Below are 21,927 nucleotides of genomic sequence, written 5' to 3'. Positions count from 1 at the left end.
ATTTGGAAGGAATAAGAAGTGTCAGATAAACTCAAAGCACAGTGCACTGGCTGGCAGGCAGCTTTCTGACCTGGAAACCTGCTGGATAAGAGGCCTGCTCTCAGATCCCTTCCAGAGCCTAGGACTCCATGACTGGTATTAGGAGTGATAGCATCCTTTACTCAAATTCTCTCTGATTTGCTGCTGTAGCTTCAAGGCTCAGAGACGCTGGGTCTTTCCAAAGGATAAAGGTGCAGTGTAACTGCAGTTACCTGCTCAGCTGGATAAGCCTTTAATCATGGAAAGAAGGCTCCTAAAGAAGGAAATGAAAAAGCTCCTGTAAGTCTGATGGAAAATAGCTTACATTTATTGCACTGAGCATTTGGTGGGTTGTATGTCATAGATGGTCTGGATATTGGCAGAGGGGTTAAAAGCCTAAGGAAGAATTTGTTGGTGGTATAGGAGACAGCCAGATGATCTGGCCTATGTCTCCTCTCCCAAAGGCCTCACATGTGGTGCAAAGCAGGATGCTAAATCTCTAGAGAGGATGTTTCTGCCAGCAGCATGCACAACTGAGACATCCCTACGCCTCAGCCTAGGATCTGAGCTGAGAGGTCCAGTCTGCGCTGGGCAGGGTATGCCTTTGAAAGGGTTCGACTAGTAAAAGACATGAGTGAGACTCCTGAAAAAATGTACCCAAGGGTGCAGCATTTACATTGCAGCCTCTGCTTCTTCTATTGTGAATCTTATCAGTTAAATAATTTATCTCTATTTTTTGCCATCCAAACTTCATTTTAAACACATAAAGAAAACATTAAGTTTTCCCATGGAAATTTTTTTCTCCTGTGGTAGCTTTTTGTTGACTTGACACTTTGTTAAGAGGCTGGTGAAAATCAAAGACCATATAAAAAGGGGAAAAAAAGGTTATTATGGTTCTATTTCATGATTATAGGCATAACAATAATACACTTATTAAAAACTTCATTATAGTCCCCATTAAATATCTTTTCTCTGCCTATTAAGATAATTATATTTTAACAAGTGCTTAAGAAATGCTGCAATATGAATTCATACATTTTACATATATGTGTTTGGAGGTCAATGTAATAAAGAAGAAACCATAATTAGGAACGCCAATTCATCTACATATCTCATCCAAAGAACTGGAATTTCAGAACTAATATAAATATAAACTTATAAATATACATATACATATATATATGTGTATGTGTGTGTATGCTACCAGAGATCAGTGGAGAAATTACTCCAGAAAGAACGAAGGGGGTGGAGCCAAAGCAAAAACAACACCCAGTTCTGGATGGGACTGGTGATAGAAGCAAGGTCCGATGCTGTAAAGAGCAATATTGCATAGGAACCTGGAATGTTAGGTCCATGAATCGAGGCAAATTGGAAGTGGTCAAACAGGAGATGGCAAGAGTGAACATTGACTTTCTAGGAATCAGCGAACTAAAATGGACTGGAATGGGTGAATTTAACTCAGATGACCATTACATCTACTAATGTGGGTAGGAATCCCTTAGAAAAAAATGGAGTAGCCATCATGGTCAACAAAAGCGTCCGAAATGCACTACTTGGATGCAATCTCAAAAACGACAGAATGATCTCTGTTTGTTTCCAAGGCAAACCATTCAATATCACGATAATCCAAGCCTATGCCCCAACCAGTAACGCTGAAGAAGCTGAGGTTGAATGGTTCTATGAAGATCTACAAGACCTTTTAGAACTAAAACCCCAAAAAGATATCTTTTTCATTATAGGGGACTGGAATGCAAAAGTAGGAAGTCAAGAAACACCTGGAGTAACAGGCAAATTTGGCCTTGGAGTACGGAATGAAGCAGGGAAAAGGCTAATAGAGTTTTGCCAAGAGAACGCACTGGTCATAGCAAACACTCTCTTCCAACAACACAAGAGAAGACTCTACACATGGACATCACCAGATGGTCAACACCAAAATAAGATTGATTCTATTCTTTGCAGCCAAAGATGCTCTATACAGTCAGCAAAAACAAGACCAGGAGCTGACTGTGGCTCAGATCATGAACTCCTTATTGCCAAATTCAGACTTAAATTAAGAAAGTAGGGAAAACCACTAGACCATTCAGGTATGACCTAAATCAAATCCCTTGTGATTAAACACTGGAAGTGAGAAGTAGATTTAAGGGACTAGATGTGATAGACAGAGTGCCTGATGAACTATGAACTGAGGTTCGTGACATTGTACAGGAGACAGGGATCAAGAACATCCCCATGGAAAAGAAATGCAAAAAAGGAAAATGGCTGTCTGGGGAGGCCTTACAAATGGCTGTGAAAAGAAGAGAAGTGAAAAGCAAGGGAGAAAAGGAAAGATACAAGCATCTGAACGCAGAGTTCCAAAGAATAGCAAAGAGAGATTTAAAAAAGCCTTCCTCAGCGATCAATGCAAAGAAATAGAGGAAAACAACAGAATGGGAAAGACTAGAGATCTCTTCAAATGACTGAGGGACTTCACTTTCACTTTTCACTTTCATGCATTGGAGAAGTAAATGGCAACTCACTCCAATGTTCTTGCCTGGAGAATCCCAGGGACGGGGGAGCCTGGTGGCTTGCCATCTATGGTGTCACACAGAGTTGGACATGACTGAAGTGACTTAGCAGCAGCAGCAGCAGCAGAATCTCTTCAAGAAAATTAGAGATACCAAGGGAACACTTCATGCAAAGATGGGCTCAATAAAGGACAGAAATGGTCTGGACCTAACAGAAGCAGAAGATATTAAGAAGAGGTGGCAAGAATACACAAAATGTATAAAAAAGATCTTCATGACCAAGATAATCATGATGGTATGATCACTCACCTAGAGCCAGACATCCTGGAATGTGAAGTCAAGTGGGCGTTAGAAAGCATCACTACGAACAAAGCTAGTGGAGGTGATGGAATTCCAGTTGAGCTGTTTCAAATACTGAAAGATGATGCTGTGAAAGTGCTGCACCCAATATGCCAGCAAATTTGGAAAACTCAGCAGTGGCCACAGGACTGGAAAAGGTCAGTTTTCATTCCAATCCCAAAGAAAGGCAATGCCAAAGAATGCTCAAACTACCTCACAGTTGCACTCATCTCACACGCTAGTAAAGTAATGCTCAAAATTCTCCAAGTCAGGCTTCAGCAATACGTGAACCGTGAACTTCCAGATGTTTAAGCTAGTTTTCGGAAAGGCAGAAGAACCAGAGATCAAATTTCTAACATCTGCTGGATCATGGAAAAAGCAAGAGAGTTCCAGAAAAACATCTATTTCTGCTTTATTGACTATGCCAAAGCCTTTGACTGTGTGGATCACAAGGAACTGTGGAAAATTCTGAAAGAGATGGGAATACCAGACCACCTGACCTGCCTCTTGAGAAACCTGTATGCAGGTCAGGAAGCAATAGTTACAACTGGACATGGAACAACAGACAGTTTCCAAATAGAAGGCTGCATATTGTCACCCTGCTTATTTAACTTATATGCAGAGTACATCATGAGAAATGCTGGGCTGGAAGAAGCACAAGCTGGAATTAAGATTGCCTGGAGAAATATCAATAAGATATTTCAATAAGATATTTCTCAGATATGCAGATGACACCACCCTTATGGCAGAAAGTGAAGACGAACTAAAAAGCCTCTTCATGAAAGTGAAAGTGGAGAATGAAAAAGTTGGCTTAAAGCTCAACATTCAGAAAACGAAGATCATGGCATCCGGTCCCATCACTTCATGGGAAATAGATGGGGAAACAGTGGAAACAGTGTCAGACTTTATTTTTTTGGGCTCCAAAATCACTGCAGATGGTGACTGCAGCCATGAAATTAAAAGACGCTTACTCCTTGGAAGAAAAGTTATGACCAACCTAGATAGCATATTGAAAAGCAGAGACATTACTTCGCCAACTAAGGTCCATCTAGTCAAGGCTCTGGTTTTTCCTGTGGTCATGTATGGATGTGAGAGTTGGACTGTGAAGAAAGTTGAGCGCTGAAGAATTGATGCTTTTGACCTGTGGTGCTGGAGAAGACTCTTGAGAGTCCCTTGGACTGCAAGGAGATCCAACCAGTCCATTCTAAAGGAGATCAGTCCTGGGTGGTCTTTGGAAGGAATGATGCTAAAGCTGAAACTCCAGTACTTAGGCCACCTGATGTGAAGAGTTGACTCATTGGAAAAGACTCTGATGCTGGGAGGGATAGGGGGCAGTAGGAGAGGGGGACGACAGAGGATGCGATGGCTGGATGGCATCACTGACTTGATGGACGTGAGTCTGAGTGAACCCCTGGAGTTGGTGATGGACAGTGAGGCCTGGCGTGCTGCGATTTCTGGGGTCACAGAGAGTCAGACACGACTGAGCGACTGAACTGAACTGAACTGATATATATATATGTAGTTTAATTTTATCCAAAGAATCAATTTCAGTTCAGTTCAGTTGCTCAGTCGTGTCCGACTCTCTGCAACCCCATGAGTAGCAGCATGCCAGTACTCCCTGTCCATCACCAACTCCTGGAGTTCACTCAGACTCACGTCCATCGAGTTGGTAATGCCATCCAGCCATCTCCTCTTCTGTCGTCCCCTTGTCCTCCTGCCCCCAATCCCTCCCAGCATCAGAGTCTTTTCCAATGAGTCAACTCTTCACATCAGGTGGCCAAAGTACTGGAGTGTCAGCTTTAGCATCATTCCTTCCAAAGAAATCCCAAGACTGGTCTCCTTTAGAATGGACTGGTTGGATCTCCTTGCAGCCCAAGGGACTCTCAAGAGTCTTCTCCAACACTACAGTTCAAAAGCATCAATTCTTCGGCGCTCAGCCTTCTTCAGAGTCCAACTCTCACATCCATACACGACCACTGGAAAAACCATAGCCTGGCTACTTTAAATAAAGTGTCTTGAAATTACAAAGCAAAACTTCAATAATTTTTATCAATCTAGAATAGCTTAACAACGCAAAACACTTTAGAATCCAAAAGCAAATTTATCTCCAGCATAGGAACTTGCCCAAAATGTTTGGTAAAGACCTTGACCAACAGAACTCTACTTATGTAACACTGTGAGATTGACCTTGGAGATCCCAGAGTCTTTTTTCCTACATACAGTCTCTCCTCCCAACTTTCCTAGGGTATTACCCCTTTCTATTCACCTCCCAGAGCCCTTATTCTACTCTCCCCTTGTTAAAAATCCATTAGGGAAGGACATGATAAGTATACACAAAAGCGGAATCACTGATATGTTTTTATGTCTAACGCTCCTAATGGTATTTGCATTCTAACGGGAGAAAAAAGCCTGCAAGCTAACTAACACATCTGTACGGCATATCATATATCTGGAAGTTATGAACTTTAGACATTCTGCCTGAATTTTGCAAGGACAGCGGGGAATCTTCAAAGGAGGAGTCAAGAGCAGCAGGGGAATCTTCAAAGAGGGGGTCTCAATCCTTTCGGTTTTGTAACATCTGTTCTGCCTATTGGGGGTTTATCATACTCCCTGCTTTCCTAGAAATTCAGTTCTATGTGAGTTTTATTTATTCATTATGGTTGGACACTTTAAATCTGCAGGGTTGCAGAATGGCTGTTTAAATCAAAATGAATATTGATTCAGCTACCAGAGCCATCGGTGACTTCTCTTGTATTTGGTGGAGGAGGGAGGAACTGGGGAGGAATCTTCGGCAGACCACGCTTCTGTGTCATTCCTGCTAGTTCAATCCTGCTCTCTTGTTTTTAAGGGGAGATTACATTGGCATCAGACTTCGGGAAAATGAATTTGACCCAAAAGGAAGAAGGCAACTCACCTTTCTAGATGATATGGTAAAGACAGGGATGCCGCTGCAAATCACATCTGTGTCGTATGTGTGTTACAGGGAGGAAGAGGATCTAACGTCTGTCATAAATGAGGCTAATCTTGATCCCCTTCCCTCAGAATTTCCTCTTTCTCATCTGTCATCCTAGGATTGTTCATGTGGTCTTTTCAACTCATTAAACTGAAAGCAAGAAGAATGAGAAAGTAAAAAGTCACGAGACTTTCGCTATTTATTTTTATGAGAGAAAAGATAAAAAAAAGCAAAATGAGTACACAATTAAAAGTATGACAGCCATGATGGTGAACACCTTTTGATGAGATTAAACTACTATTGTATAATTTTCAAATGTAATAATTTTTTACCATTCATGGAGAAAACCAAGTAATTGAATAATCCTAAATTCCTGTGATTATACCTGTTGAAACTCAGATTCATGCTATGTAATCAAAGTTACTTCACATAAATTAAAGAAGCTGTGAAGAGATCTCATTCAAAAGAGATTAGTAAGCCCTCAGCCTTTTTATGCTACCCATTTACTGTTCTTGCACTGATGAGGAAGATAGGACCACGTGTCTCCCCCTAATCTCGCCCATCCCAGTCTGATTCCCCTGGTGCCGAATGAGCAGTTAAGGAAGGCTTCATGTTCTAAACTACTTCTCTATGCATGTATTAAATAGAGAAATTAAACCAATTAGATAAGTGCTGGCCAAACTTTAATGAGGTCTTATTCCAAGACCGTTTTGATTCAGGAGGTCTGGGGTGAGGCTGGAGACGTGCCTTTCTAATGAGCAAACAGGTGATGGCAGCTCCACCTATCCAGGCATCAGTCTTCCGATTAGGTTTCAACAAGTGATTACTGCCTTTCTTTTTTTTTCCTCCCTTCCTTCCCTTCCTCCCTCCTTCCTTCCTTTTCTCTCTTTTTCTTCCTTTCTCTTTTCAGTTTGGTTCAGTCCCGGAAAGAAATAATTACATTGTTACATTTTTAGAGAATGTTAAGATGATGTAGAATCTTGGAATTCATCTACAAACACAAAAACAAAACTGACCTTTCTTCTTCAAGCTGAGAAGGAATGATTTGACAGATAAATGGTGAATACACTTAGAAATGACCAGGAAAAGGTGGTCAATACGATAAGAATGAACACTGAATTGGTCCTTAGCTTTTTACCACATGGAAGATTAGTCACTTACCCAAGTCTACCTGCAGTTCCCTGCTTCCACTGGGCCCTCTGCCTAGGAGGTCCCTCACCTATGGAAATTCTCCTCATCCTTCAAGCCCAGCTCTGCAGAGGCCTCCTTTCTGAGTCTCTAGGGATTCCCTCAACTCATCAGGTGGACACACCTCCTCTGTGACCCTGGGAGCACATTTCTGATGTTACACCAAATTAGAAATTGTTCTCTATGTCCCTCTTCCTTTACCTTCCCCTTTTTCTATTTTATAATTCAAGGAAGTTGAGGCCCAGAGAACAGCAATTGCTCACCCAAGGATATAGTACCATGAGTTGTTAGCAGTAACCTAGATTTGAACCCAGATTCCCTGATTCCCAGTATAGTATCTCATGAATCTATCTATCATTTCTGGCACCTCCACCCACCCACCCAACACACACACACATTGGTCTAGTGGGGAGTTAAATGTAATGCCGGAAGAACACTAGTTATTTCTATCTGAGCATCAGGTTACGGGACACCGCTGGTGATCCTCACTGTTGTGGACATGACAAAAGACAACAGGCTTAGCCGCGCCATTGTCATTGCCAGGGTGAGTGTCAGTCAATGTCTCAGCCTGTTCCTTTGTTCTCTGTGCTCCCTGCTTCCAGGCACACTATGACTTGGCCATCAATGTTGCTTTGCAATGGCTGGATCACTCAGAAGACTTAACTTGGCTGGAGTGGGAGAAAGTGTAAGTTGAATAGTCCTTGTTCCTGTTTTGTTTTGTTTTGTTAAACAATGAGTAATGATAGAGGAAGTTTATCACAAGGCACTCTGATTTGAAAATACTATGGAGTATTTGTCTCCAGCTAGAAACCTGAAAAAATCTCACAGTCGTCAGTTTGAGGAAGTCTTATCCATGCTTACATATTTTGCATCCCTGTGAACTGGTTTCTGTCAGATACAGATCTTTCTTGCATAAGATGTTTTGTCTTAGAAATATAACTGTGCTTTATTGTGTACATGCCTTGATTTTTTTTAAAAATGATCAGTTTTTTGGGTAAAGCTGCAATCTTTTCCCAAGGACCATCAAACGTAACTTCTTAAGCATTTAACCAGATGTGTATCTGAGCTAAGCAGTTTGAATCACCACTGTTTTAATGCTTGCCGGGATTATTGCCATTTTCTCCCAAATGTGGGGCATTCCAGGCGACGATAGTGGTAGAGAACCAGCCTGCCAATACAGGAGGCATAAGAGACGTGGGTTTGATCCCTGGGTCAGGAAGATCCCCTGGAGGTGGAAATGACACCCACTTCATTATTCTTGCTTGAAAAAGCCTGGATAGAGGAGCCTAACAGGATACGGTCCATGGGGTCATAGACAGTTGGACACGACTGAGCGACTAACCACACCTATATGTGCCAGGCAGACTCATTCAGCTAGAAAGAACATGAAACTGATGACGCCAGGATTGAATCCCTTGTTCAAGAGGCCAGTTTTTTTTTTTCTGCTCTGTTGCTTTAGAACACACACCTGGTGCTAAATGGTTGGATCCATTAGTATTTAGTTGCAATAAGCAGAAAATCCAATTTGAATGGACTCAAGCAGAAAAAAAAAAAAAGAAAAAGAGGAGAGATTTATTGTCTCTGTATCTGGAAAGTCCATGGGTAGAGTGGCATCAGGCACGGCTTAATTCAAAGCTCAAACCAGGTCATCAGGATCTACCTCTTGGCTGTTTCCTCTGAGTGGACACTATTTCTAGTTTTACCCCGCTTTATCACAACAGTCAGGCCAGGGGAGAATGGATTTTTAAAAAGCACAGAACTGTGTCTCAATGACACTGTTTGCTCTGACTTATCTGGGGGTGGAGTGAGGGAGAGAACATGCTGGCTGAATTAGTCCACAGTGCGTTTTCCATCCTTGGAATCTAGGGGCATCATCATGCCCCTAGAAGCTTATACAGGGGGAAGCTTTATAGGCTTACACAGGGGGAAGGCAGTTACCCCCAAGCAATTGCCACAAGAACAGAAAAGGATATGGGTTGGTAAAACCACAATTGCCCACCATAGTGGCCACTCCTCTGGGGTTTGATACCTGTGGAAACATGGGTAGATGAAGGTAAATTCATCACCACTGTTGGAAGATTCAAAATTCAAAGTGTATACTTTGCTGATGATGGATTAATCATATCAGTTTTGTGAATAAATGCATAGCAAGCAGCCATTGGCTACTATTTATTACTTATGATTATTATCTCAATCTTGTCAAAAATTCTTGTTAAAAAGAACAAGAATAAACCCTCCATTCTTATTCATATTCCCCCTTAGGAAAATGTCATTTCGGGGTAGACCCGTATATCCAAACCACAGAGAACGAGAAGCAATGATTTTATCATCTTATGCTGGAATCTTAATGGTAAGGAAAAGAACATTATTTGCATCTATGAAGATTTTGCATCTACAATGTGCATTTTATATTAAAGAATACTTATTTTATTTTTCAGCCAATGTTTCTAAATATGTAAAATTTATTGAAATTAAATTTTTAATTTTTAAAGGTTAATAAAAAGACTGCCTTCTATATTGTATTGTAAAAAAATATGTATTTAAGGGAAAAAATAGTGCATAAATAATTGATGTTAGGATACTCTGACTTATCCATTTATTTTGAAGTTATTTATCTGGTGCCCATGCTCTCCAGGCATGGTACTGAATGTGCAGGAGCTATAATAGTTTTATTTTATAATAAAAGAAAAGTCATGATATGATAATATATTTTTGTTATTATTTTGTTGTTTAATAGAACAGTATCCCAATTGAGGAAGTCTTTAAAATTTATGGGGCTGGCTCTTCTTCCAGTTCTGGTGTTGCCAAGGTAAGGATGACCTGAGACTATCAGCATAACGGAATTTTAGGGAGAATTTCTTTATTTTATAAATTGATAATATTGTTTTTTCAGGCATGAAATAACAGCTTCATATCAAAATATATAAAACCAAATGTAATTATACCTTACTTGAGATGCTTTCACTACATAGAGGACTATACTCATAATAGCAAATGCATTTTATTAATTCATAAATAGAGGCAGCGACTTGAGCACCTTAAAGTCTAGATGCTGTCTCTGTTCTGCATTAGCAAAAGTTCTCACTTACACTCTTCATAATATGGGTCTGGTAAATCCAAGTGCTCCTCTTGTATGATGTACCGTAACTTCTAGAACTAGGACACGATCTGCAATGTTCATTCTCGTGAGAAATTATCCAGTTTACTGCTGCCACGTGTCTCCTTTCCACAAGACTGTTTGGAATTCAATCCAGTTGAAGTACAAAAGATCAGGGAGTCCAGGTTGAGTTCCGACTGTGTCCCTTCCCCTCTTTGGGTTTCCATATACTAATCTTGAAAAACAGAAAACAAATAGCCCAGAGTATTCTGAATTATCTTCACTATTAGTTCAGGTTTTGCTATTTATGAATATATAAATATTTACTAAACATTTGAAATATGGGCTTCTATTTAGAGGTGAACTGCTGATCCCTTTGCCTTTGGATAACCTCTAGAAGAGGGAAGAAGAAGAAAGGGCAGATGGGGTGGGCAGGGCTGGGCAGAGGCATGGAGTGGGAGGAAGTCAGGGAGGGAAGCCAGGAGAGCCCACACAGGCCTTCTGCTCCCACTTTCACTTCCCGTGTCCCCACCAGGGTTTGGAAGGGAGGCCAGGGTAGGAGCAGGGCTGCAGCCGCGGGAACACCGCCTGCCTTGCTGTCTTACCTGCAGACCATCCTGCAAACAGTGGGGTCATATAAAGTCAGGAGTCTACCAGGGCCGCCTTAGGACTCCAGCACTTACTCCGAAGTGTCGTAACTGAATCCAGTGGTCCTCTCACCTTAGTCCATATGTAAGCTGGCCTGGTCTTGAGACTCAGATTCCCTGGGTTATGGAGGAAATCAGCACCCCCTCTCTGATCTCTCTGGTTTCAGCTATTCCATTCATTTATTCATTTGTTATAGTGGTAGAGGCAGGGATACAAGGGTGGGTGAGTCTGAAAAGATCACTTTCTCATAGATTTCCTATCTCATATTGGAGCTGACATGCTTCCTTGGTTGAGGTATAAGCCATCCCAGGACTAACGCTACTCAGACACCAAGCTCTTCTTGGCTTTTGAAGAAAGACTGCTTTTTTTGTTTTCTTAGAGAGTCAAGCAAACCACACTGCTTTAATCATGTTTGATTTTTTTCCTGCAGATTTCTCCCTTCTAGGATTTCCCCCCTTTAGGCTTTCCCTTGAAAGCACCCCCTTCAACACATACATATAAATATCTGAGCCCAAGTCGCTCTGTTTCGGACATTGTGTTTTCTTCCCTTCATCTTCTTTGTCAACTCAAGTGGCCAGAGGACAAGTATGGAAAATCACATCCTGGAAGGAATGGCACCATGAAGCCCTCCAGTCTTAGCAGGGTTATCTATCAAGCAGGTTTGCAAACATGGGTGTTCAAGTAGCTTGGATAAACCAGATTCATTAAAGGAATGAATCCTCAAAATGGAGGGGAGTAGGGAAGGATAAATTAGGAGTTTGGGATTAAAATATACACATTAATATATATATAATAGATAACTAACAAGGACCTACTATATAGCACAGGGAACTATATTCAATATCTTGTAGTAATCTGTAACAGAAAAGAACCTAAAAAGAATATAAATATATGTGTATGTGTATATATATATGTGTGTGTGTGTATATATATATAGGGAGGCGAAAGTGGTACCCTCTGCATATCGGAGGTTGTTAATTTCTCCCAGCAATCTTGATTCCAGCTTGTGGTTCATCCAGCCTGGCATTTTGCATGATGTACTCTGCAAACATGTTGGGCTGGATGAATTACAAGCTGGAATCAAGATAGGTGGGAGAAACATCAACAACCTCAGATATGTGGATTATACCACTCTAATGGCAGAAAGTGAAGAGGAACTAAAGAACCTCTTGATGAGGTGAAGGAGAAGAGTGAAAAAGCCAGTTTAAAACTAAATATTAAAAAAACTAAGATCATGGCATCCAGCCCCATTACTGAATGACAAATAGAAGGGGAAAAGGTGGAAGCAGTGACAGATTTCCTCTTCCTGGGCTCTAAAGTCGCTGGGGATGGTGACTGCAGCCATGAAATCAGAAGACAATTGCTTCTTGGCAGGAAAGCTATGACAAACCTAGACAGTGTGCCGAAAGGCAGAGACATCACTCTGTTGACAAAAGTCTGTAAAGTCAAAGCTATGGTCTTACCAGGGGTCACGTATGGTTGTGAGAGCTGGATGGTAAAGAAGGCAGAGCACCAAAGAACTGATTCCTTCAAATTGTGATGCTAGAGAAGACTCCTGGGAGTCCCTTGGACAGCAAGGAGATCAAACCAGTCAATTCTAAAGGAAATCAACCCTGAATTCTCACTGGAAGGACTGATGCTAAAGCTGAAGCGCCAGTATTTTAGTTATCTGATGCAAACAGCTGACTCATTGGAAAAGACCCGATGCTGGGAAAGATGGAGAGCAGAAGAGGGCATCAGAGGATGAAATGGCTGGATGGCATCACCAGTGCAATGGACATGAACTTGGGCAAACTCCAGGAGATGGTGAGGGACAGGGAAGCCTTGAGTGCTGCAGTCTATGGGGTTGCAAAGAGTCAGACACGACTGGGTGACTGAATAAAAACAATAACTTTGCATATATGTTAAATAAGCAGGGTGACAATATACAGCCTTGACGTACCCCTTTCCTAATTTTGAACCAGTCAGTTGTTCCATGTCCAGTTCTGTTTGTCCACTAAAAAGATGTACAATGTAACAATTGTGAGTTAAGTTTTGTTGGGGGCAAATGAGGATTGCAGCCCAGGAGACAGCACCTCAGATAGCTCTGAGAGACTGCTCCAAAGAGGGAGTGAGGGAAGGTCAATATATAAGATTTTGGTGAAGGGGGAGTTCAATGCCATCAAATGTTTACTTTACAAAAGGTTTCTGCTAGTTAAGAGGAGCTGATGTCTCCATGAAAATATTTAGTGCTTTTCTAGATATAAAGAGATGTCAGGATTGGGATCATGAAATCAGTTCCTGAAAATATCTATCTAAAGACCTGTACCACCAGTTTCCCTGAAGCACAGAGTGCTTCACTCTCCACCATTGAACTCCCTTCACGGTATGTCAAAGTTCAACAGCTGCAACAACACAAGGTTCAGTCTCTGCAGAGGCAGATGGCAGATGCCCTTGGCAAGTGCCAATTTGTAGTTGACAACATAGACTACATAGTGACCAGCTCTGAATGAAAATAACTCATATCCTCAGAAACGGGGTTTTGTCAAACTCAAGTTCAAGTGCCCGATACCAAATGAGGTCAAACAACCAAAACATCAGAGTTTGGAGCAGAGATAGGTTTATTACAGGGCCGAGCAAGGAGAACAGGGTAGTTTATGCTTAAAGACCCAAAGTCCCCATGGGTTTCAGGGAAGAAGTTTTATAGGCAAAGTTGGAGGGTTAGGCTCCAGGGTGTGTAACCCTCCTCTGATTGGTTGGTGGTGAGGTGACTGATGCTATTCTGGTAATTTCAGTCGTCAGCTTTCTGGCTCCAGTCAGTCTGGGGTCCCTGTGCTTGTGTTCAGCCTACAATTACTATCTTACACCTGAGTGGTCATCTTAATTTCTGCAGAAGAACTCAGAGATTTGTATCAGATTGTTATGCAGGTCCCCTGAGGAGGAACCAGGCCCAGTCCTCATTGCAGCCCTACTGTTTCTCTCTGCCTAAGTCACTCCCCTAATTGGTAACTGTTTGAATCTGCTCTTTGGAACTTGAGGAACGTCTAGGAGGCTGATGTTTTGTTTTTTTCTACAAACAAGAAATGAGGAACATGGAAAGGGTTTGGTGCCCGGTCTCAGGCTCTACAGGATCCTGCTTGGTGTCAGTCCCCCCACCTCCCTGCCCTCCCCCCCTTTTTCTTTAAACTCCTCAACCTTGAGTGGAACAGGCATTCGACAAGCTGTGGAATAATGTTTTGGATAGATTGGTTAATCATAAACTCAGCAGAGGAACTTAGTTTTAGGGGTACTGAATTTCAAGGGCTTTCCTTCAATGATCTGAGTTTGTTTGTTGTTACAGGATATGAGTGTCCTGTACATGAAAGGCTATTTTTTGTAAGAGTTAAGTGTGAGGATTCTAAAGTCAGGTAGCCTGGGATCGAATCCCAGCTCTACTAGTTCAAACAGAATAATCCTGGGCAAGTTCTCTAAACTCTATCAGCCTCGATTTCATTTGTAGACGCAGGAGCCAGAAGCTGGGATTGCTATGGGAAATGAGGTGAGTTACATCCGTAAAGCCCTTAGTGGTTGACACCTGGTAACCTCAAAACAATAGCTATGGTTAAGGTTCTGATACTCACGGGGTTGGGGATGTATCTGATTCCCTCTCTATTCCTCTAAATCAGGGTTTCTTAACATTTTTAACCAGATAATTTGTGTGTAGGGGGTGGAGTTGGGGCTGTTTAGTGCATTGTGAGCTGTTCAGAAGAATTCCTGGCTTCCACCTGAAACTGTTTACCTCAGATTGGGACTTGAACTGCTGGGGCTCGAGTCCCAGTCCCTGCTTGGGACTCTAACCCACATGGCTGGGACTAGAATCTTGCCAAAACCCAGTTTTGGACTCTAACCCATATGGCTGGAACTTGAACCCAATCAAAACCCACAGTACCTGGTTTCAGGACCTAATGAAGCTCAGGTTTTTGATGTCTCATCTCAGAAAGAATCCAGTGAGAGACAAAGTGATAGGTAAGAAGTAGATTTATTTAGAGAGAAACACACTCCAGAGACAGAATGTGGGCCATCACGGAGAGTAAGTACAGCCGCCTTGAAATGTGGTGTGGTTAGTTTTTATGGGTTGGTAATTTCATAAGCTAATGAGTGGTGGGATTACTCCAACTATTTTGGGGAAGGGGTGGAGAATTCTGGGAAATGGGCCACCCCCCACCTTTTAGTCCTTTGATGGTTCCTTGGAACTGCATATAATCACGATGGTGTGATCACACACCTAGAGCCAGACATCCTGAAATGCGAAGTCAAGTGGGCCTTAGAAAGCATCACTACAAACAAAGCTAGTGGAGGTGATGGAATTCCAGTTGAACTAATTCAAATCCTCAAAGATGATGTTGTTAAAGTACTGTGCTCAACATCCCAGCAAATTTGGAAAACTCAACAGTGGCCACAGGACTGAAAAAGTCAGTTTTCATTCCAATCCCAAAGAAAGGCAATGCCAAAGAATGTTCAAACTACCGCACAATTGCACTCATTTCACATGCTAGCAAAGTAATACTCAAAGTTCTCCAAGACAGGCTTCAACAGTACGTGAACCATGAAATTCCAGATGTTCAAGTTGGATTTAGAAAAGGCAGAGGAACCAGAAGTCAAATTGCCATCTGTTGGATTACCAAGAAAGCAAGAGAGTTCTAGAAAAACATCTACTTCTGCTTTATTGACTATGCCAAAGCCTCTGACTGTGTGGACTGGAAAATTCTTCAAGAGATGGGAATACCAGACCACCTGACCTGCCTCCTGAGAAATCTGTGCTCAGGTCAAGAAGCAACAGTTAGAACGGGACATGAAACAACAGACTGGTTCCAAATCAGGACAGAAGGATGTCAAGGCTGTATATTGTCACCCTGCTTATTTACCTTATATGCAGAGTATATAATGAGAAATGCTGGACTGGATGAAGCACAAGCTGGAATCAAGATTGCCAGGAGAAATATCAATAACCTCAGATATGCAGATGACACCACCCTTATGGAGGAAAGCGAAGAACGAGCCTCTTGATGAAAGTGAGAGAGAAGAGTGAAAAAGCTGGCTTAAAGCTCAAGATTCAGAAAACTAAGATCATGGTATCTGGTCCCATCACTTCATGGCAAATAGATGGGGAAACAATGCAGTGAGAGACTTTATTTTTTGAGCTCCAGAATCACTGCAGATGACCATTGCAGCCATGAAATTAAAAGGCGCTTGCTCCTTGAAAGAACAGTCATGACCAACCTAGACAGCATGTTAAAAAGCAGAGACATTACTTTGCCAACAAAGGTCTGTCTAGTCAAAGCTTTGGTTTCTCCAGTGGTCATGTGAGACTTGAACTATAAAGAAAGCTGAGCGCCGAAGAATTGATGTTTTTGATCTGTGATGTTGGAGAAGACTCTTGAGAGTCCCTTGGACTGCAAGATCAAACCAGTGAATCATCAAGGAAATCAGTCCTAAATATTCATTGGAAGGACTGATGCTGAAACTGAAATTCCAATACTTTGGCCACCTGATGCAAAGAACTGACTCATTTGAAAAAACCCTGATGCTGGGAATGATTGAAGGCAGGAGGAGAAGGGGACGACAGAGGATGAGATGGTTGGATGGCATCACCAACTCGATGGACGTGAGTTTGAGGAAGCTCCGGGAGTTGGTGATGGACAGGGAGGCCTGGTGGGCTGCAATCCATGAGGCTGCAAAGAGTCAGACATGACTGAGCGACTGAATTGAACTGAACTGGAACTGCATGGCACCCCTGGGTGTGTTATTTAGCTTGCTGACTGAGGATCAAGGTCTAGTGGAAGTTGACTTGTCTGCTATCTTGGACGAATTTGATTGTAATCAGTTTATGCTGTGTCCTCAGGCTCTGTCATTCTCTCAAAAGTTGTGCCCTGCCCCCTTCCCTCCTGTTTCATACCCATTAGATGCCAATAGCTGCCCACGCCTGCCCCTTGATGTGACATCTAAAAACATCTTTCAGTGTTGCCATGTGTCCCCTAAGAGGCAAAAATCACAGCTAGTTAAGGACCACTTCTCTAAACATTCAAAAATCAAAGAGCTCATCAAGCATCCACTGTATTATTAAGACATGTTGTTGTTGTTTAGTCATGTGTCTGACTCTGCGACTGCACAGACTGTAGCCCTCCAGGCTCCTCTGTCCATGGGATTTCCCAGGCAAGATGATTGGAGTGGGTTGCCATTTCCTTTTCTAGGGGATCTTCCTGACCCAGTGATCAAACCTTCATTTCCTACACTGGCAGGTGAATTCTTTACCACTGAGCCACCAGAGAAGCCCCTTATTAAAACATAAACTTTGCCTACTTTAGTTAAATTATCACAAAGGGTATGATATGATTTCAGCTACAGATACAAGCATCTGAGGTTCCTCCACCCCTGTGGACCTCACAAGGTCCTCCCTTGCCTCAAGGACACCAGCTCAGGCCTTTCCCTTGCACCTACACATCAGCTTTATGCAGGTACTTTCCTCTACATCTTAAACAAGGAGTTAGCAGGCCCTCTTAATGAAAACATAGTATTTCAAAGATTAAATTGTGAGAGAGACTTTAAAACAGTCCTTAAGAGTTTAACATAATTTTTTAAAATTGGATTTGTATAGAACAGTCTTTTGGACTCTGGGAGAGGGCGAGGGCGGGATGATATGGGAGAATGGCATTGAAACATGTATATTATCATATGTGAAACGAATCGCCAGTTCAGGTTCGATGCATGATACAGGGTGCTCGGGGCTGGTGCACTGGGATGACCCAGAGGGATGGTATGGAGAGGAAGGTGGGAGGGGGGTTCAGGATGGGGAACACATGTACACCCATGGCGGATTCATGTCAATGTATGGCAAAACCAATACAATATTGTAAAGTAATTAGCCTCCAATTAAAATAAATACATTTCTATTAAAAAAATAAAACAAACAAAAACTGGATTTAACTACAAGGTAGGGTAGGTAAAAAAAATAGTTGATAAAGGTTCTTCCTTAATGGATGAAAATATGTATGATTAAACTTTGATTCCTCAGTGTCTGCTAAGCAACAGCTAAAATCCTTCCCAAGCAAAAGCTTAAAGCCCTGTTGAATACTAATCAGATTATGTAGAGTTTTTGGCCGCTAGAATTGGCTACTTGGGGCTTCCCAGATGGTGCAAGTGGTAACGAACCCTCCTGCCAATGCAGGAGATGTAAGAAACACGGATTCAAATCCTGGGCTGGGAAGATCCTCTGGAGAAGGGCATGGCAACTCACTCTAGTATTCTTGCCTGGAGAATCCCATGGAGAGAGGAGCTTGGCTGGCTGCAGTCCATGGGGTCACATAGAGTGGGACAAGGCTGAAGTGACTTAGCATGCACCACATGGGTACTGTGCCGGCTTGATAGCTTTTTTTCAGGACTATCTGCTGCCACCTGGTGACAGAAAGCCATCAAGGACCCAGAATTGTTCAATTCTGTTAATGCAATACAAACTTCTAGTTCTACTCCTGAGAGGGATTTTTTTTTGCTAACAGGGAGCCGTTTTTCTGCTGAGAAACTTGGACCCATAGGAAAAAAAAAAATTAAGAACTTCACATGTAATGATTCTTTGCAGTTGAAAGTGAAGGTGGTGAAGGTGTTAGTCACTCAGTTGTGTCTGCTCTTTGCGACCCCATGGACTGTAGCCCACCAGGCTCCTCCATCCATGGTATTCTCCATGGATGAAGAATACTGGAGTGATTTGCAGTTAGCTTCAGATAAATGTAAGAGATTCTACGCATTTTCAAATTGAAGGAAAAGGAGCATAAACCTTCCTTTGACAAATAAAGCAAGCAATAAAAATATTCTGCAGTTCCATTTGACAGAAAAAGAGGGGAAAAGGAAAAGGAGATAAAGAGAGTGAAACATTGGACAGAAAGAGGAAAAAGACAGACAGGTAACTAGAGAACATCAGAATCTCTTCTTTCCTCCTCTCTTCATGAAGCCACAGCCCAGTGTCTGAGCACCCATCACTCCTCTCCACTCAAACTTGCATCCAAAATTCAAAGCAAGCTCTTCAGAGACCAACAGACTGGTGGTTACAGACCAACTGTTACTTCCTAGCTGAGTAGTACAATGAAGGTATCAATCAGTAACTTTGAAGGGAAAAATAAAAGAGCATATGGCTAACTCTAGGTTTAGGACTTCAGTGTCATCCTACTTGTAAAATAATTTTTCTTATAAACGACAGAGGGAGCTACATTAACTGCTTGCATAAGTCATCAGTTATCAGGAGTCGTAGCATATGTGAACTGGAAGTGACCTTTAAAATACTCGGGCTCTTTCTTCCCTAGTGGACAGGGAAACTAAAGCATGAAAGGCCTGTCTTTTTATTTTTTGGCTGCATCACTGGGCTTGTGGGATCTTAGTTCTCTGGAATGTAGGCCACAGCATGAAAGTGCCAAGTCTAACCACTGGACAACAAGGAATTCGAAATGCATCAAGACGATGTGCAAGCCAGTTTTCTTTCTTACACGAGGCATGTATCATCCTGCAGGGCTGTTATCACACCTACCTTTGCTCCACACAGATACAAAGCTTCCTTTTAATTACTTTCTTTGTTCTTGGTCGTCTTTCAGAACAGATTACATGCTTCTTGAGGTTCCACGTGTGTCACACATGGTTTGGTTGATCAGTCGTGTCTGACTCTTCATGACCCCATGGACTGCAGCCTGCCAGACTCCTCTGTCCCTGGGACTATCCAGGCAAGAATACTGTAGTGGGTTGCTTTTTCCTTCTCCAGGGGATCTTCTTGAACCAGGGATAGAACCCAGGTGTCCCACATTGCAGGCAGCTTCTTTACCATCTGAGCCAACTCAGCTGGTAAATAATCTGTCTGTAATACAGGAGACCCCAGTTTGATTTGATCTTCCCCAGTGGGGAAGAGCCCCTGGAGAAGAGATAGGCTACCCACTCCCGTATTCATAGACTTCCCTGGTGGCTAAGAATCTGCCTGCAGTGAGGGAGCCCTGGGTTCGATCCCTGGGTAGGAGAGATCCCCTGGAGGACAACAGGGCAACCCACTCCAGTATTCTTGCTTCTTGAGGTTAGAAGCCATCATTCATGCTTATATTTAATTCTTTACAAGGCTGGATATGACACAAACTCTCAATAAATACATTTACCATTTCAATAAAAGCCTGAGGTCAGGAACTTTCCTAGTAGTCTTCTTCCAATGCAGGGGGTTCGGGTTCTAGCCTTGGTTGGGGCTAGAAGCCTCGTGTCCAAGAAACCAAAACATAAAACAGAAACAATATTGTAAAAAATTCAATAAGGACTTCAAAAATGGTCCACATTAAAAAAAAAAAAAGACTGAGATAAAATCTAGAAGTGCCCAGCTGAGGAGACTATAAACCATTCCGTCTATAAAGAGAACATTTATTGTATAATCCATATTTTCTGTCCTTTCTGTCTGAAGTGATGGTAGCCCAATGACTTGTTAGCACAACCTCTTGTTTAGTTGATTCAATTTGTCATAATGTATGATGAACCTGGTTATCTAATAGTTTATTGTTCTTTTCTCCTCACTCAGCCCTGGAAAGGCAGGAACCTTGTTTGTCTTACCAACCATGGCTTCCTAAAACAGGGCCTGCCTACCGTAGTGCTCACCAGAAACTTATTGTGTGAATGAAAGACTGAAGAGACGGTCCTAACCTTGAGTTTCCAGTGCGGTGCAACAGACAGTGGGTTATTAACTATCACCAGTGGGGGTGTTCTATGTGTTAACGTGCTTTGCATTCACAGACAAATGAGTCCATAATTTGGCCTTAGGATGGGTTGGGAGGGTGTCAGCAAGGAAGCAGGAAGTTGGGGAGACAACTGGACCAGTTTCTCAGAAAAGGTGATATTTGAGCCACATCTTAAAGGAAAAGTAAGTGCCTTGAGGCAGAAGAGGAAGAAAAGGCTATTCCAGGTAAAGGGGGCCACCTGAAGAGCACAGTTTTGTGAAAGGCCATTCTAGGCAAAGAATGGCCATTCTAGGCAAAGAACGGCCACCAAAGGCAGCACGGGAAGACGCATGACCCACAAAAGGTGGTCCTCAACTGCTGGTCACGTGTCAGGAAGATGGGTCAGGGAGACAGGCCAAGTCTTGAGACAAGTGCTATAACCAGCAGCTGCTTACAGCATGAAGTGGGTACAGCTTTTAAAAGTAGGTCTGTTTTCCTTTCAGGTTCCCCAAGCTCCACCCTTCCACCTCTCCTTGCACCCTTTTGCCATGTTAACAGCACCCAAAGCCGCAGAATATGCCCGCAAACAGAGTAAGCTTGTTTACTTCTGTCTCTTAGAGAAATTTAAGTAAAACTCAGAGATGCGCGTACAAAGTGAGGTCAAAGTTGTTCTGGTAATAACATCTCTCTGTCTGGGGGAATTTAAAAGAATCAGGAATGTTTATGACTTGATTTCCCTCCTGAAATCAGGGAAGTCATTTCTCAGACCTTTTATTGGTGGGAGCAGAGGACTCCAACAGGGAAGAATCTAAAACTGAGGGTGGACTTATTTTAAAAAATAGTTTAACATAGATATGACTACTACATGCATCCCTAGGTGTCAAGCTAAGAAGGGCAGCAATGAACAAAAATGCCACCAGCAGTTCTACAAGGAAAGCAAATGCTATGGAATGGATATCATCAAAAAATTTATCTTTGGACACACAGCCCAAGGACAAAGTAGGTCTAAACATCCAAATTGAACCAAACTGATACCAGGTGTCTGGGGAGTACTTATAGTTAAAAGTCTAGCCTTTGGGTGTTAGATGTTCTGGCTTTGAAACTAAAGCCCATTATTTATCAGCTGTGTGACTTCAGGTAAGTTGCTTAACTTGTCTGGGCCTTAAGTTTCCTTCTCTGTAAAATGGGAAGAACAATGGTACTTACCTCTCAAGGTTGCTGAATAATTAACTGATATTATGGGTCTTAAGGAATTAAAACCGAGTTAACTCCTAAATATTGACCATTATTATCTTTTCATCATTTAAGAAATACTAACCACAGTTAACCAACTAGTATTCTGTTGATTCAAGTAAAAGTGTTGAGGAGAGAATCTGTGTTCATATCTGTGTCAAATGTTCCTATTCTTGGTCCCTTTCTTACTAATAAGAATTTTATCTTTGCCTTCTTTGTATCTCTGCTGTTTCTGCCCTGCCTATCTGATTCCTTGGGCATTTA

General features: G+C 42.1%; 1 protein-coding gene across 1 annotated transcript; it reads left to right on the top strand.

The window, feature by feature from the left end:
* Nucleotides 1–277: 277 nt before the first annotated feature.
* Nucleotides 278–21,462, top strand: C3H2orf80 (chromosome 3 C2orf80 homolog). The gene is made up of 7 exons (XM_068968478.1): nt 278–318; nt 5,710–5,791; nt 7,605–7,687; nt 9,265–9,352; nt 9,740–9,811; nt 20,934–21,021; nt 21,308–21,462. The coding sequence occupies exons 1-7, from the start codon at nt 278–280 to the stop codon at nt 21,460–21,462; spliced, it is 609 nt and encodes a 202-aa protein (XP_068824579.1).
* The last annotated feature ends 465 nt before the right edge of the window (nt 21,463–21,927 follow it).

This window comes from Capricornis sumatraensis, chromosome 3 (assembly GCF_032405125.1).
Source record: "Capricornis sumatraensis isolate serow.1 chromosome 3, serow.2, whole genome shotgun sequence".
NCBI classification, from domain to species: domain Eukaryota; kingdom Metazoa; phylum Chordata; class Mammalia; order Artiodactyla; family Bovidae; genus Capricornis; species Capricornis sumatraensis.
The sequence above is the reverse complement of the archived record's forward strand: the minus strand, read 5'-3'. Positions and strand labels throughout refer to the sequence as shown.